Raw genomic sequence first — 15365 nt, 5'->3', positions numbered from 1 at the left:
AATGCCTTCCCTGGCTACAACTACTATTGTTGTCTTGAGAGTTGCATCATTTTCGTAAGAGACTTTGAATGAGCATTCATAAATTTCACCACAGTAAGTTTGACGATGCGTTTACTAGAATTATCTGCTTAGCTATGCTCTACCTTAACTGCAGAAAAATACAGGAGCAGACGCATTGTGCTTGTCAATCAACAGAACACTAATAATAAGCACATAAAGACATTATTTGAAGCTCAAAGTTCTTAGTTTATATGACTTTAAGGAAGGGCGATTACGATGAGAGGAACTTCAGACCAGTGCTGATAATAGGCATTTAAAGAAATCAAAGAAGAAAAAGAAATCAAAGCATACACGCATGTGCACAAACAATACCTCTGGCAAAGCATCCATACACAAGTACGACTTACCATCCACCCAGTGGAAGACTATTATGCGACCCTGCTTAGGGTCCGACTCGTCAGGCAGCACATTTGCCGTTCCAACTATGTAGTAGGTGTTGGGGTCATTCCCCAGTCGAGTCGACACGATGCTCATCGCATACTCAGTCTGCATGAACTGGTGGGCATGTAACACTGCAATAAAAGCATGAGTTACTTAAGTTATAGGCACACACTTAAATTTCTGCGCAAATTTTATAGCCCACTGTCAAATTTTAAAGATATACATGCCTGGATAAGCACACATTGCAGTAAAGAGTTGCCTATCGTGCCATTAGTACTACACACTCCCGGTGATGAGCACGGTGCAGAGCAGGCAGATCGTTTAGCACTGTGCTGGCTGCATCAACGCAGACAAAGCTGCACTGTCATACATTGAGATAGTGGTGTGGGCTGTTTTGCTCTGCAGCTACATATACACATTGGTGCACCTCTGATTTCAAGCTGATCTTCACACTAGGAAGCATTTGCAGTTGAAACTGTGCAGGGATTGGCTCTCATCATCAGTTGCCTAGTGCTTTAGCTTGCCATGTGGCAGAGAAATACTTTGTGAATTATAACTGAAATATGATGTAAAAAATAGTGAGAGATGCCTTTTCAAGCTGGTAAGTTCACACAAAATCCTGCACTCTGGTAACAGAAGGGCTGCTTCTTTCAATGTCAGTTTTTTCGAAGGTAGACAACAAAAGAAAAACGAAAAACCCTGTACATATGAAACCACGTACCTTCGAAGGTGTGCTGGTCAATGATGAGGAGATTGTGAACTTCAACTTCTTGGCCAAGCTGGTCGTTAGCAGTACTCACTGCCCCAGGCTTGAACACAGAGCTCATGTTGGAGCTGCACCAGTATGCAAGAAGTATGCGATCTCTATTCATTTCAAGCTAGCAAAAAGTGTAAGAGGGAACAGCAAACAGGATTTGCAAAAGTGCACATACACGCACATACACACAAGAAAAAGGACTAACCTAAAATTGGACACAGAAAAAGGACTGAATAAAACTTTTGTCAACCCAATCATAACTGACACCTTGAAAAGAGGAACGGACCTGTAGGTAACATTCTGTGCCTGTGTGCTTGCACTGGGCCTCACAGGTGTTAGGCCACTACTCCCTAAGATGTCGTTGCGGATGGTGATAATCCCGAACGTCTGCGTTGCTTCCTGGTAAGCAATCCTCCTGTGCACAAAAGCATCAGTACCATCAGTGACACAGGAAGTGCTAACTAAACATAGTTTCAAGCAGGGTGTCGAACAGAAACAAATATTGGGTTAATTCAGGTTCAACGCACTCCAATTTCGTTCCCATTCAGTTCCTGTTAGGAGAAATAACAATTTATAACTGTTTGCAACATTGAACTAGTTCGTAAACTGGTTTGGCGCAGTCCATTTTATCCTGCCCCATGGTTATTGCCGGATAGTACTATCAACTTGTCCTCATGGCGTATGTGCATACTAAAGACAGAGTTCGCAAGAATCCCTGCATCAGCATAAGGTCTGCTTTGCTTCAACACTCCTTATTTTGACAGCAGAAGAGTCTTAATTTTAGTGCCGCTTCAGGTTTTGACTACAGGACTGGTGACGAGTGAACTGAGGCATGTGATCTATGGTGTTGAAGACCACATTAATTCATATTGCATTTCATAAATTAGAACTTCAAACTTCTAGTCTGTAACAAATAAAGAAACCAGCATTGGAAATTTTACTCAGTTTGCTGCTTTTTTACAAGTAGGTGAGGACGTCGGTGCTTCTGAGCAATGAAGACTGGTTTGTGCTGAGCCATACTCAATATTTTTTATGCATCTGGGCATGGCACGTAGTCAAGTGCTAGCTAAGGGTGGACAAAAAAGTCGAAAGCACGCACATTGTGCCCCATGAATTAATTCTACCACAGAGAAATGTACTCTGCATGGCTAAGCACCAAACATGCATTGAACCATGGCACGTAACAAAGGAAGATTTCACGTGTTGTTTACAGCTGTGGTTACCACTCACTGAGAAGGTGACGACATTCATTAGCAACTGCAGTGTTAAGATTACAACAAGTCATCCAATAGAAATCTTCGATATCAAGGACATTGTCTCTTCCGCTCTCCGCGTTTATCTAGTTTCAGTAACAGGTTAGGCTAATGACTTAATTGGGAGAGTTATCAGAAATGTTGATTTAGTGGAGCCCCTGAGACAACTTTGTGGCGGTGGAGCCCAAGTGGCACGGCTGCAGAGGTGCAAGCATCTCTTGCGAGGTGGCCATTGTTACCAGCATGTACCCATCGTCTACCCCCATTGTTGCACACACCGTAACTCCTGAGTCGCAGCAATATGCCAGTAGTGTGCACTGATCGAAAAAGCTGGTACTATTTGAAGAATAGTGCAACTATTGAGTACCTGTTGCCGTCTTATACACTTGAATCGTTTCATGTCGAACTAATAACCATTATTATTTTGTTTGGTTCAGCTTCGGTTCTGTTTGGGTTAAGGCACGATCCAAAAATACCTGTTCAGGATCGGTTCTGCCCAACTCTGTGTTTCGGGTATGATATTTGGTTACGGTTTAGTTCCACACCCTGGTTTCAAGGTTATCACTGACAGAATACACAGGAGTGGTGGTCTAATGCCTGACCAATAATAATGAGACTGCCACTATCACATCAGTTGGCATGCATCAAAAATGAAATTTAAGTAGGGATGTGCAAGTATAAAATTTTCAATTCAGAAGTGAACTCAAATAATAAACTTTAAGTGCGATTCCCGTCAAATATTTATCAAATATTTTTTTCGATACAGATGTTACCATTTTATAAAAAATGCAATTTCTTTCACCAACTGCAGGTAAGAAAAAATTAAGGTTTACTGCACAGTAAATAAAGTACAGTCGAACCGAACTATAATGAACCAACTTACATCGAATTATTCTGTATATTGAACAATTTCTGAACATGGTATAGTTACAATGAGTATATATAGCAAAACTTACACTTACATCAAACAAATATAGTAGCGACTCCAGATATATCGAACGTCTAGCAGTGCAAAAGTGCCCCTCCAAGTTCGCTTTCCCTCACGGCGGTGGGGAAACCCGGCGGCATGGCTCCATCCTATCCAACCGCACTTCCTATCGTGATCGCACCATGACAGGCGAGCCGCCGACTCCCCCCCCCCCCCCCCCCCGCAAGAAATTATCCTGGCCCGTTCGCTGCGCTTTCTCTGACAGCCAATCAGAGGCTCTTATGCCCTTGTTGTGCAAGATGGCGCAAGTGCGAGTTGTCTTGCTGCTTTTCTGGTTCCTTGTGTTTGCGCCTTGTAGGCCTTTTCCTACAGTGATGAAGCGGCAGAATTTGCCTTTCACCGTGAAGCTCGAAATCATAAATCGGGTCGAACATGGTGCGAAGTCGGATGATAAGGGGGAGATTAGGGCTAAAGCGGACAAACTTAAGACCAGGTACAGCCGTGTACAAGTGATTCATCTGAACTTGCTTCAGACGTGCCGGCTTCCGCGTGCCCAGTGGTGACCATAAATTCTGATGAGTATTATGAAGTCGTTGCTGGTGCTGCCGAAGTTTGGAGGAACCTGTTAGAATTTCCGGAAGCCATTGACAAATCAATGGCCGAAGAGTTTGTGAGTGCAGATGATGGTGTCGGGACCACGCGAGAGCCCGAAAACAAAGACTACATTGCCGACATCGTACCGAGCACAAGTGAAAGCGAGCACAATGAGGAAAGCAATGACGGTCCTTTGCCCACGTCCTCCAAGGTGATTGGTGCACTCACACTACTCCGGTGCTTCTGTGCAAATGTGGAAGGTTGTCGCCTCAACTGCTCCGACTCTTTAGATAATGTGGAGAAGTGCATGCATCGCAGGCAGTAAAATTGCCCAAGTAGGAGAAAATATGGAACTATTCGATGCGAAACTAAGCTTAGTTTCATTAATAAAGTGATTTTATAAATGGTATGTGCTTTTATGACGTCCAATTATTTAGCAGGGTTATATCAAATTATGCCCTACATCGAACTGAAAGGCGTTTTTTTCCGAGTTCGATATAGCCGGGTTCGCCTATATACAGAAAAAGTTATGCTTTGCGGTCAACAAAAATTCTCTAGTATACCACTTTTGTTTGACAGTATATCTTAAATGCAATTATTTAATGCTGTCATGAAGGAAGGATAGTTGCTTGACATGGTTCGGGAAGCAGCAACACCCTCCTGCATGGTGCAATTCCTCCTGACACCGAAAACAGCTGCTCAATGGACACACTGGCGTTCGATATCGGCAGGTATCTCTTCGCAAGCCGAAACAACAGTGGGAACTATCCTTACTTACACCACCACTCACATGGATTTTCTTTTTAGCCCAGAATTCCATCACACACATATCCTTCAACATGTGCTTGGGGTAGTGAAAATTGCTGCCACAAGCAAGTGAAAATCGCTGCTGGTTGATAAGCTTATCTGAGTCTTTCAAAAGTGCTAATGAGGAAGGAGCCTTTTTCAGTAGCTTTTGTTGTTGAGGACATATCTGCGTTCCCTGGTGTTGAGATTTTCTTTGCTTATTTTAAAGCAAGGTTTTTAATCTAGTTTTGCATTGAAGCATCCTGGTAGTATTCAACTACTTTAGAATGAGGATCTAAAAACATAGCCATGCTTGCTAAGTGGTAAAATTTAAAGTTTGGAAATCGTGTTTTTGAGCACATAGCTAGATTACAGCAGACACAGAGGTTTCCACCTGGCGACTGGTGTTGTCCAGATACACAGTGTGAGTACTTGAGCTGATAGAGTTGGGTAGCCGTAAGCACCAGCAGGGGCCCTGTGAAAGTGTGCCCTTCTTACGTTTGATATGCTTCACTGCACGACAAATATGCTTCACTGCAATAGTATGTGTGCTTCGCCGCATAACAGGGCCCAACTGTGGCGAAGCTGACTTAAAAAACTGACAACAGCATACCTGCCAACCTGAAGATTTGGTAATTCATAAAACTATCATGGTGGGGGGGAGGGGGGGGGGGGTGCGCGGCAGCACTTTTTAGTCGTTAGAATAGAGCCCTACCACCAACTGCAAATGATATGGACACTTGAGGCGCGGTCACTCAATCGGAGCCACTACCGTGATGTTGTCTTGGTATTGAAGAGGTCACACAATCTTCTGTGGATGCGAGAAGGCTGGTGCCTCATTCGATAGGCACATTAAGTTTTCAGATATGCAAGCCACACACAGTCTGTTTAGCAGCAAAAATGACGAATCCAAGTGGACACAATGTGACAGTTCCTTCAATCAGCTCAAGAGCAGAGCCAGGGCAGTGTTCTGCCTTCCACTGCTGGCATGAGCGTTGTGCTGAGCAGCTGGTCCAAGTGGAACAAACAGTAAACATCAAGCTAAGTTATCTAATAGTTTCATTGGTTGCTGGCAAACATGAATCGCTTTTCACTGGTCTCATTTCGTGCACCAGTGATGCATGATGCCGTGTGCCACGCCTTTGGCAGCACTCGCCAGACCAGCATTGTGAGATGCCTGATAGATCCCAGGCCAGTGTTTCTGCTGTGCAGTAGCAATAACCTTATGTGTTGCATAGTGTGAAATGTCACTCCTGCATTTTAATAGAACACAATTCAAGGAGGTCGAGTGCAATACTAAACCTTGCTATTACTGCTAATGCTTCATGCAAGACTGCCAACAGTATTTGGTCCCATGTTCATAATTTAACACCGTGGCTTCACAACAAAGAGAACCCTGGCAAGATGCCAAAGGTTTTGAAGTGACTGATATTTTCTCCAGTAAAAAACATAAAATAAAATGAAAATAAACTGAAAAAATGAGATGCAAAAAGGAGGGTGCAACTTGCCTTGGCAGCTCCCCAAGAGGCACAGTTCGAATGTGGAGCTTCTGAATCTCATCAATGGTACCAATGAGGAGGGTGTTGTCATTGGCAAGGGCAAGGCTGTGGATGAAAGCAGCACCAGGTCAAGAAACTATAAAACAGGATAAGGCTACAAAGGCCACAACAATTTGTAGATTGCCTTAAGCAATTGCTGAAGGTGACCCGGTTAGTAAGCCGTCAATTGCATTAACAGATAAAGAACTTGTTTTTCTTTAGGGGGGGGTCTGCGCTCTCATTCATCTTAAGATGGTGGTCATGGTTTCTTTGAATTTTTAATGCATACTCATGTCGGTTTTATGCTTTGGGAAGGGGGGGGGGGCACTTTTGTCTTGGTGTCTCGGTATATATGCATGTTACTCAAAATAAAAATCAGTTGGAAGTCAGCGCTTGTCTTTGTCGTTCCTTTGGTCCCTGTTTATGTACATGCTGAAAGTGATGTTTGCAATGCACCAATGCCTCTCTTGGGATCACTCAAACATTCTGCCGAGTCTCATCTTTCCTGCACAACAATTGCACAATAGCTAAGAGTGGTTTGGCCTCAACATTATCAATTGACAACCTGCCCATCCTGCAATATTACATTCTGTCTACAATCACAGGCTGTGGCTTTCGAGGAGGCCACCAATTGTCACACCACAACAGGATTTTCACTTTCAGAATGTAATATTGCAGGCATGGCTCCCTATCTTTTACCTGCACCTTTAATCAAAGAAATCGGTGAGGTAATAAGCGACAATTGATGTAATGGAACACAAATGAGGAATGCTGTACTAGGCTTGAAATCTAACAAGCAATACGCCCAGTCATACTGCATGTCAGATCAGTAGTGTACTACATAAAGGCTTTATGGTGCATATGTTTCACATGAAGTGCTTTTGCAGATGCTTGGAAAAATGTCAGATGATAGACGCACATGGTTCTGTGAGCTAACAATAGCAGTCATATTTGTGCATGCGTCTAGCACATTTTTGTACTGGATGTGGCAGGTCTGCTATATGAACAATATGCAATATAATGAACAGACTGTATCATCTGTTGGCAGCAAGAATTACTACAAGGCTCTGAATGTCAGCCTAAGAATATTACGTGCTCTTAACGCATATCAAGGGGCTGCTAATTGCAACATGTAACAATCGGGCTTTGCTTGAACTGGTTGATAGCATTCGTCGACATTTTAACAGTCATTGCTTCCACAAGAAATTCAAGTCACAGACTGAACGCTTGACCAGCTTAGTTCACCTTGAGACATCACTTAGGTGCCTATTCAGAAGCACCAACTGACATAGTCTTCATATTCTGCTATACTGAAATAAGCCCCACAAGCAAGCTTTTCCAAATACCATAAGCAGAGGGCCCAGATCATAGCCAAAAGCATGAAACACAAAGCCAAAGCAGAACAAAATCAAAGCCAGTAAACACCAGTCACCTGTCGGGATAACCCTCAGAGTTGAGAGGGCACATGTGATTGACCTCCTTGAGATTCACATTGGAAAACACCAGCTTGTGATTGCTCGAATAAATTACTGTGGGTCGGTCAGAGCAGGCAAACACATTGCTTGTTGAGAGCGACTTGAACGTCTTCAACACTGTCGGCTGTGTGCCCAGGGTAACCTGCACGCGGCAACAGCATGACCGTAAAGAACATCGACTAGCATGTTGCTTGCAGGAAACTGCATTAATGAAACATAATGATGTGCCATGGCAGTAATAACAAGTGCCATGGCAGTGCCACATACTAGTGCGGTAAACATGTCATCAGCCAAACAGTGCTCACAGCCTGCATTGTGGCCAACATGGGTGTGCTTTTGTGGAAAGGTGCAGGGGCCAGGAAAACTTCCTTACTATTCTAACAAGGCAGCCTGCCAGATCATTACCACCTATGAATGCTCCGGAAGATGCTGACAGTCCTTGGCAGACTACTAAGTATCTTTTTTCTGTACCTTAGGGAATCGCAAACATGTCCAACGAACAGTGTGCAATAGGTAAAAAAAATACTCTGAACTAATGTTCTGCCAATTTTCTAGTTGTGAGCCCTAAGCAGCTAAAAGAACGCAAATTTCTTTCTGAAGATGGTGGACTTATAGCATGCTTTCAAGTAAACCCTGCTGCACTGCAACCTGAAGAAATTCTTACTTGTGTAAACCCAATGATTGCTAATAACAACACTCACTTGACATTTGTAGTGTCATTCAGCAATTATTAATGCAAATTAAGTGATGTGCTACGACAAGGAGGTCTGGACAACTGCCAATACAGATTTTTAGGTTATGGTCTTTCCTTGAATTTTACTTGCAGTTGTGGGTCATGCAAAGACCACACACTCAGGTGTTGTTACAAGCTGCTGTGAACTTTGCACGAGCTTTAGCGACATCTTCAAAAGAAATAACCTTTGCTCACCTTTTTCCTGTCCGTAAGGGCACCCTTTGTGGCGTCAAGTAGGAAGTAGAATAAAGAGCCATCTCCAAGGGCACACAGGAGATAGTGAATGCCTTCAAATGTTGTGATCAGTATCGACCTTGGGATTATCTCTGCGCAGCCACAGATTAGACCAAAAATAGGAATTATGAAAGTAGCGCCGAAATCATATTGTGGCTCACTTCGATGTGATCCCGAGGTAAATCACAAATAGCAATCACAATCAAGTGTACATTCCCATGTAAAGTTGTACACTGTGATACCGTTCATGTAGCTTTATCATTCCTCACCCGATAGAAAAAACGTGACAACAAAGCACAATTGCTATAAACATGTACACATTTTACTTTTTCAATTGCACAGTGATTTTAGGAAAGACCCAGAGACATACTTCAGTAACAGCAAGCAAGCAAAAAAAGAAGGTGTCAGGTGCAAAAAATCATGCTTTCTTTATATGCGTGCTCCCAAATGTAGTGCAGAGATTTCTGTCCTGAAAACTTTCTAATAACACAATGCACTTCGCAACTATAATTTCACTAAATATGAACAGTGAACAAGGCTGACATCAGACCTGTGGAAGTCAAATATGGCTGCCATGGTGAGTGTCCATGTTAGGCAACTGCCTGCCCATATGGTTGTTCAAAGAACGCGAATTGCGCATAACACATACACACACCTGCTGCTTTCTCTTAAAATAAATAATGAACTTTCATTTTTTTTATGTGCAGAAACCAAGTACTATATATCAAAGCCCATATTAACAAAACATTTTCCATGTAGATGTTTCTCACATTTGGTTATTGCTGTGGCAATCTTCCTGTGCTAACTGCTATCACATGTGGGCAATGCCGAAACACCAGCCCACAAACAAACACTCTTTTGTGCTAGAGCGAGGTAAAAAAGCTCTGTCAATACAAACACAAATGGCATAGCTGTGATGATCTGGACAATGGGTAAAATTTCAGCAATGTCTAAAGTTACAGTAGATCTTTCTTTATTAGAGCACAATTTCAAATCATTTAGCACTTCTGTTCCTCCATATAACACTTTCATGATGGAATTGGTTACACACACTCACGCTTCTATACTGTCACTGACTAAGTGGTCTGAATACAAATGTGTCGTAGTTTCATGCAAGCTCTCCATGCTGCTAAAAGCAGCATCTGTAACTCAGATCAAATAGCACTAGTATCCCTGCAATGAGCCAGAAAAAATTGACAAACACTTCCCCCCATTTGCAGTTCACATGGCAAAACAGGAACAGAGAGTGAGCAAAGGAACTACTGAGCATCCCCTCACCGCCTCCAATGTTCTCCTTCTGAAGTTGCTGAAGAGAGGGCAGACTGAGGATGCGAATGGAGATGTCCGTCCAGAGGCCCACCGCACATAATGTTGACTTTTCAGCCCCTTCCGTAAGGGGTGTAATGTCCAGGCAGGCAACCTCATTTTCCAGCTCTGCGTTACTGCGGCAAATGGACAGATTCTCCACTTTACAAATTCTGTCCTCTACTGGCACACTGTGGCATATAGAATGGGCCTCTTCAATTTTCCATCCCTGACAGTCCTGGACTGCTAGAGGCAATGCTTTCAGCCAATGAACACTGTGTACCCAGCATCTCGGGCAGTCCTGGACAGTCCGGGAAGACAAATCGAAGAGGGCTAATGAGTGAAACTCATGCACGCCATGTAGCTTGAACCATGTTATGATACACACATGCAGGAAGTTGAGCAGAAAATTGGGCCACTAACTAAGTCAAAAAAGGATGTCTTGATATTTCGAGTTGCCTATGGAACCCTTGTCACCGTCTTTGATACTAAACGGATAGATTGTAGATAATGGTTCCACAGGAAACTCGAAACATTGCATACTTTTTCTCAAATGTGCTGCCAGAATACTGGCGGTTCACATCTGCAGGTATGAAAAACACACACCTTACACGTAACAAAAGAAGGTAGACACAAGATTGGTGCCAATCTCATGTCTATGTTCTTTTGTCCCGTCTAAGGTGTGTTCTTGTTAGACCTGCCAATTACTACTTTATTACTTGGTCAGTGGTGCAATTTTCTGCTCAACACGCTTTTACCTGACCAGACAGGATTCCGCCATACTTTTGATCACACTCACCCAGGAAGCATAGTGAAATGCAATATGTTTTGTGACCTCACCCTTTGTGTGGCACAGCATGTGGTGAAGCCGGGAAGAAATAAAACACATACATATTACTTTATCACGGTACATAGTAGATGGTCCTACCACCAATGCAGCCTTCTGCTTTCTACCTGAGGGCACTCTTAGCTTTAAAAGATTAAATGCTTTTGAAATGGGCATTTCTAGCAACATTTCACCGCATACACACTGCCAGTGGATCTGCTGCTGGCATTCAATGAGTCAGTGCTGCCCCCAGGATATTCTTAATTTCATCCTATTAGCGACAACCATCCCCGCAAACCCACCACCAGGATGCTTGGTTCAAGCTGTTTGCCCTAATTCAGTTTCAGCAGCATGTGATTATCCATCACACTCGTACCTGTAGGTCACATTGTCATGGAACAAACTAACACAGAGAGGAGCACCGTGAAACCTTGTCAACGACTAAGTCGAAATAGTGGTGCAGTTACCTCATTTCGGCCAGTGTTCCATCACAACCACACACAACCTCAACCAAGCATACATCATTTAGTACCACGCATCCAGCATTCACAGCCGGTCAACCAGAAACAATACAGCAGTGCAAAGGATGCCCAAGAAAATAGCACGCACAATGAAATTTTCATCCTGAAGTGAAGCATTGCCTTCTGAGCAGCAACTGCTACGTCAAGACAAGCCTTGGTGTTTTCAAGTGCACTGAAGTGATACCGAAGTTGGAAGCTCGAATGTCAAATGTGCAAGTTCACGCTTTCCGTCACCCTGAACTACATAAGACCTGGATATACCATGCATAATTTTATTGTGAATGACGTCCCCACAAGTAAGTCATTTATTATTATTATTTTTTTTTTTTCATGGGGGAAATTCATTGAGCTGGTCACACAAGGTGATAGCTCTCCCTCTCCCCTGCAGAATGTACAATGACGCCACACCTTCATCAGAAACCCATAAACCCTTTAAGAGTGCCACACATTTAAGGACTACGAACGATTCCCACAGCTCGGGGGTGATTAGCTGCAGTCTCTGTGCGTGACCTTGCTACGTGCAATGTCTCAAAAACCCTTTCCCTGATCCCCTGGAGAAGTAACCCACGTGAATAACCCTCACAGAATGCTGATCAAATGAAACAAGCTACAGTGTGATGATCTGCCAACAGCCCTACATGCTCTTGAAAAAGCAGTGCGTATGGTTTATACACCACAAACTTTGGCAGTAAAATATGGCACATTGTCCTGGAGGCAGGCGACTTAACACCATTCCAGGCAGCTCGCAAGCTTTAGATTGTCGCGATGAGTGAAGAGCAATAATCAAGAGACACTGTTTCAAATTGAACCATTACATGATGTGAAGTGGGCTGACACTTCTTGTTTTGGACAAAAATTGCTTGTTATATCCAATGACAGGACGTTATTGAATATAGTACACTGACGTGATATCCTCTGACAAGAGATTAGCACTCTGTTAATATGAGAAACCAAACATTTTGTTCAAGAAGTTTCATGAGATATTAAGTTTAGTAATACATATTACTTCAATAGAGAGTACCTCATTACAACAAAGTTTAGTTACAGTGAAAGATGCATGCAGCCCCAGAAGACACAAATTCATTAAGGGAGTCATGTATCACAGAAAAACTAGAGCGCAGGTCGATGAAACACCAAGGAGGAAGGCATATAGAAGCACTTAATGCATTTTCTTTCTTTGTGTTTCATCGTCCCAGTGCTCTAGTTCCCCCAATGATGAAATACCAACTAGCCCAGCTACCCATCCTAGGATATAGTAGTTGACTTGCCCTTTTGTGTACATCTAAAGAAGAAGCCATTGACACCTAGGTTAACCATTTTGCACAGGAGGCAGTAAGCCTAGCAGTAGGCCGTAAGGAAACCTTTCCAGCAACTACTACGTATTAATGCTTTCACTGCCGCCAGTGAGGTGTCTTAAAAAAAGTTTTACTTCAGGTGCTCCCATTTATATAAGCGATGATGAAGAAATCGTCTTGCTCAGTCAATGTGGCGACATTTGTTGCTTTAAAAAAAAGTTTAAATATGCCAATTGCAGGGACAAGCTTTAACTTGGGTGATCAATTCTTTTACAAGACTTCCTAAAAATCAGATCTTTTAAAATATCAAGCATAAAGTTTAGACTTCTAATTCTGCAACAAAAACTGAGATCACAATTCTTTAAAATGCATCTATTGGGACATCTAAAGCAGGCAAAATTGATTATACACAACTCTGAGCTATACAACCATCTGTGAGCAGAACTTTTGCATAACTTCTCTAAATATTGTAATAACTTCATGTAAGCCGTAATCTAATGCGTTCACCATATTTTCTTTAGGTGATATAACAGGTAAAGCTTACAGAATTATACCTTTTTTCGTAGACTTGCATTACAGAGATCTGAATTCTGGGGTTTTACATAGTACCAAAACCATGACTTGATTATGAGGCACACCGTAGTGGGGGCTCTGGATTAATTTTGACCACTAGAGGATTTTCAACGTGCCCCCAATGCAAGGGGACACGGGCGGCATTTTTGCATTTCACCTCCATTAAAATGTGGCCGTGGTGGCTGGAATTTGATCCCACGACCTCGCGCTTAGCTGCCCAACACTGCAGCTGCTAAGCCACTGCGGGGGGTATTACAGAGATCTAAACTCTGATTCAACCTTTTTAACCTATGTTTAGCAACTTTTGTAACAAACAAAAAGGCCCCAGAAAAAATTCCTTTTAAAAGTTCTACAAGTCAGTAGAATACAGCTCCAAAATCCTGTAGTTTTAATTCAATTCAGCTCAGTGGTCACCTACAAAGAACATTTCAGCATTGCTTGAAAAAAGAAATCTGAGCTGATCCCAATATCGATCCCTCCCTCCCACCCCACTATGTGAGCTGGGCTTTCTCTCTCCAAAGATACAGGCAACATTGAATACCTGATCTGATTCAGGACACCATCGCCAATTTCCAAGCAGAAGACTTCCTTCCGAACGGCGCACACTATTTGGCTCTGGTTGCACGTCACGACACTAATGTTACGTCCGCCTGGTGGCTTCCACTCATTCAGCAGCTGCTTGGTCTGGCTGTCCACAAGACGTACAGCCGCTGCAGTGACCTGCACCATTGCAGCAACCACAATAACTATATTGCTTGCATTGTCAGTATCACCATGAGTGACAGGAATAAGAAAATCAAAGGGGCCTGGCTTTTTGTTAGTTACAGTGAACCCCATTCATATGTCCCTCGTTGTTGCATTCTCCCGGCTGCTACGTGTTTCCATGGTCTCGACCTAAATCCAATTGGCTCCTAGTGTGTATTATGCTCTCATTTGATACAGCGCCATTCTGTAATGTTCCTGCTTCATACGTTGCATTTGAAAGTGGCCGCCGCGTAAATATAACTGTGCAGAGAGAAATTGCCACTCACATGTTGCAACAAGCAAATGATTCTTTGCAACAAGTGAGCGAAGTTTGCAAAATACGAACAAAGTTGCACAAGCCAGGTGCTGCGCAAACATTGGGAGAAAGCATGCACGGAGCAGCTGGCAAAGCATCTGAAAAAGTGCGAATCGATTAAAGCCTACTGAAAACCATGCACACTGGGCCAATTCTGCCAAGTACAGGGCTACATTTAATTTGGGGCCTGCAAAGGTCTTATTTGCATCTGACAATTACTGGTTCTCTTTAGTCAGCTTCGATGCAGTAGAACCGCGTTATGCAGTGAGGTGCACACTACACACTGCGGTAGGGGCCACTGTCACGGAACACCGTATGTGTCCCTCTAGTATACACGTGCGCACATGCTATTCCTGGCCACAGTACGACCACTGAGACATCTAATAACTGTACTGGCAGCCGCTGGGACTGTTTCTGACGTTGTGCTGTGGTGATTTGCACCTTTCCTCACGGTTACGTTTTCCAGGCTGCTACATTTTTTTATCACGGTTCCTTTAAAGACATATCAATAGGGCTCTACTGTATAACCATACAAAGATAACAGACAATGAAGCCAGGGAACACATTGAGAAATTCATTCTTATGCTTTAATTTAAATCTAGAAACACTAAGTGAACAGGAAATGAAAGAGAACAAAAAGATATCTTGCTGCAGGTGGGAGTTGGGTCTATACCTTCCACATCACAAATGCAGTGCTTTATTTAATTACACTGCTGTGGCAGCCATCCACTTTCATGGGTATTTTTCTATGCGCACAAGATTAGCCCTCGGAATGTTGGCTAGCACCCCCTCATAGCTATAACGGCAGATGTGGTACACCCTTTTCAACGCATACCAAATGGACAGGAAACCCTCATATGCTACCTCATAGCATCAAGGCTACTAATGTTGAGGCCCTTGCTGTACAATGAGCAAGAATAAAGGGATCCGAGGATCTTGATTTTGTCACCATAGTGCTACAATGTACTGATTAAAGGGTTGCCACATGCATACATTTATTTTGGTACAGGTGATCACATTCGTGTAAAAATATCATGTCTAGTGCT

The 15365-nt window shown here is 43.0% G+C and overlaps 1 protein-coding gene across 1 annotated transcript in view; it reads right to left on the bottom strand.

Moving 5' to 3' along the window:
- pic (DNA damage-binding protein pic) overlaps positions 1–15365 on the bottom strand; it is a 58766-nt gene that overhangs the window by 23717 nt on the left and 19684 nt on the right. Inside the window, exons 9-16 of the mRNA XM_050183497.2 lie at positions 13801–13979; positions 10018–10181; positions 8701–8831; positions 7730–7914; positions 6268–6363; positions 1485–1613; positions 1163–1275; positions 408–572 (exon numbers count right to left, since the gene is read on the bottom strand). Coding sequence (XP_050039454.1) covers positions 408–572; positions 1163–1275; positions 1485–1613; positions 6268–6363; positions 7730–7914; positions 8701–8831; positions 10018–10181; positions 13801–13979 — 1162 coding nt within the window. The remainder of the gene's footprint in view (positions 1–407; positions 573–1162; positions 1276–1484; positions 1614–6267; positions 6364–7729; positions 7915–8700; positions 8832–10017; positions 10182–13800; positions 13980–15365) is intronic.

Source organism: Dermacentor andersoni, chromosome 4, assembly GCF_023375885.2.
Source record: "Dermacentor andersoni chromosome 4, qqDerAnde1_hic_scaffold, whole genome shotgun sequence".
NCBI classification, from domain to species: domain Eukaryota; kingdom Metazoa; phylum Arthropoda; class Arachnida; order Ixodida; family Ixodidae; genus Dermacentor; species Dermacentor andersoni.
This window is presented reverse-complemented; position numbering and strand designations above follow the sequence as displayed.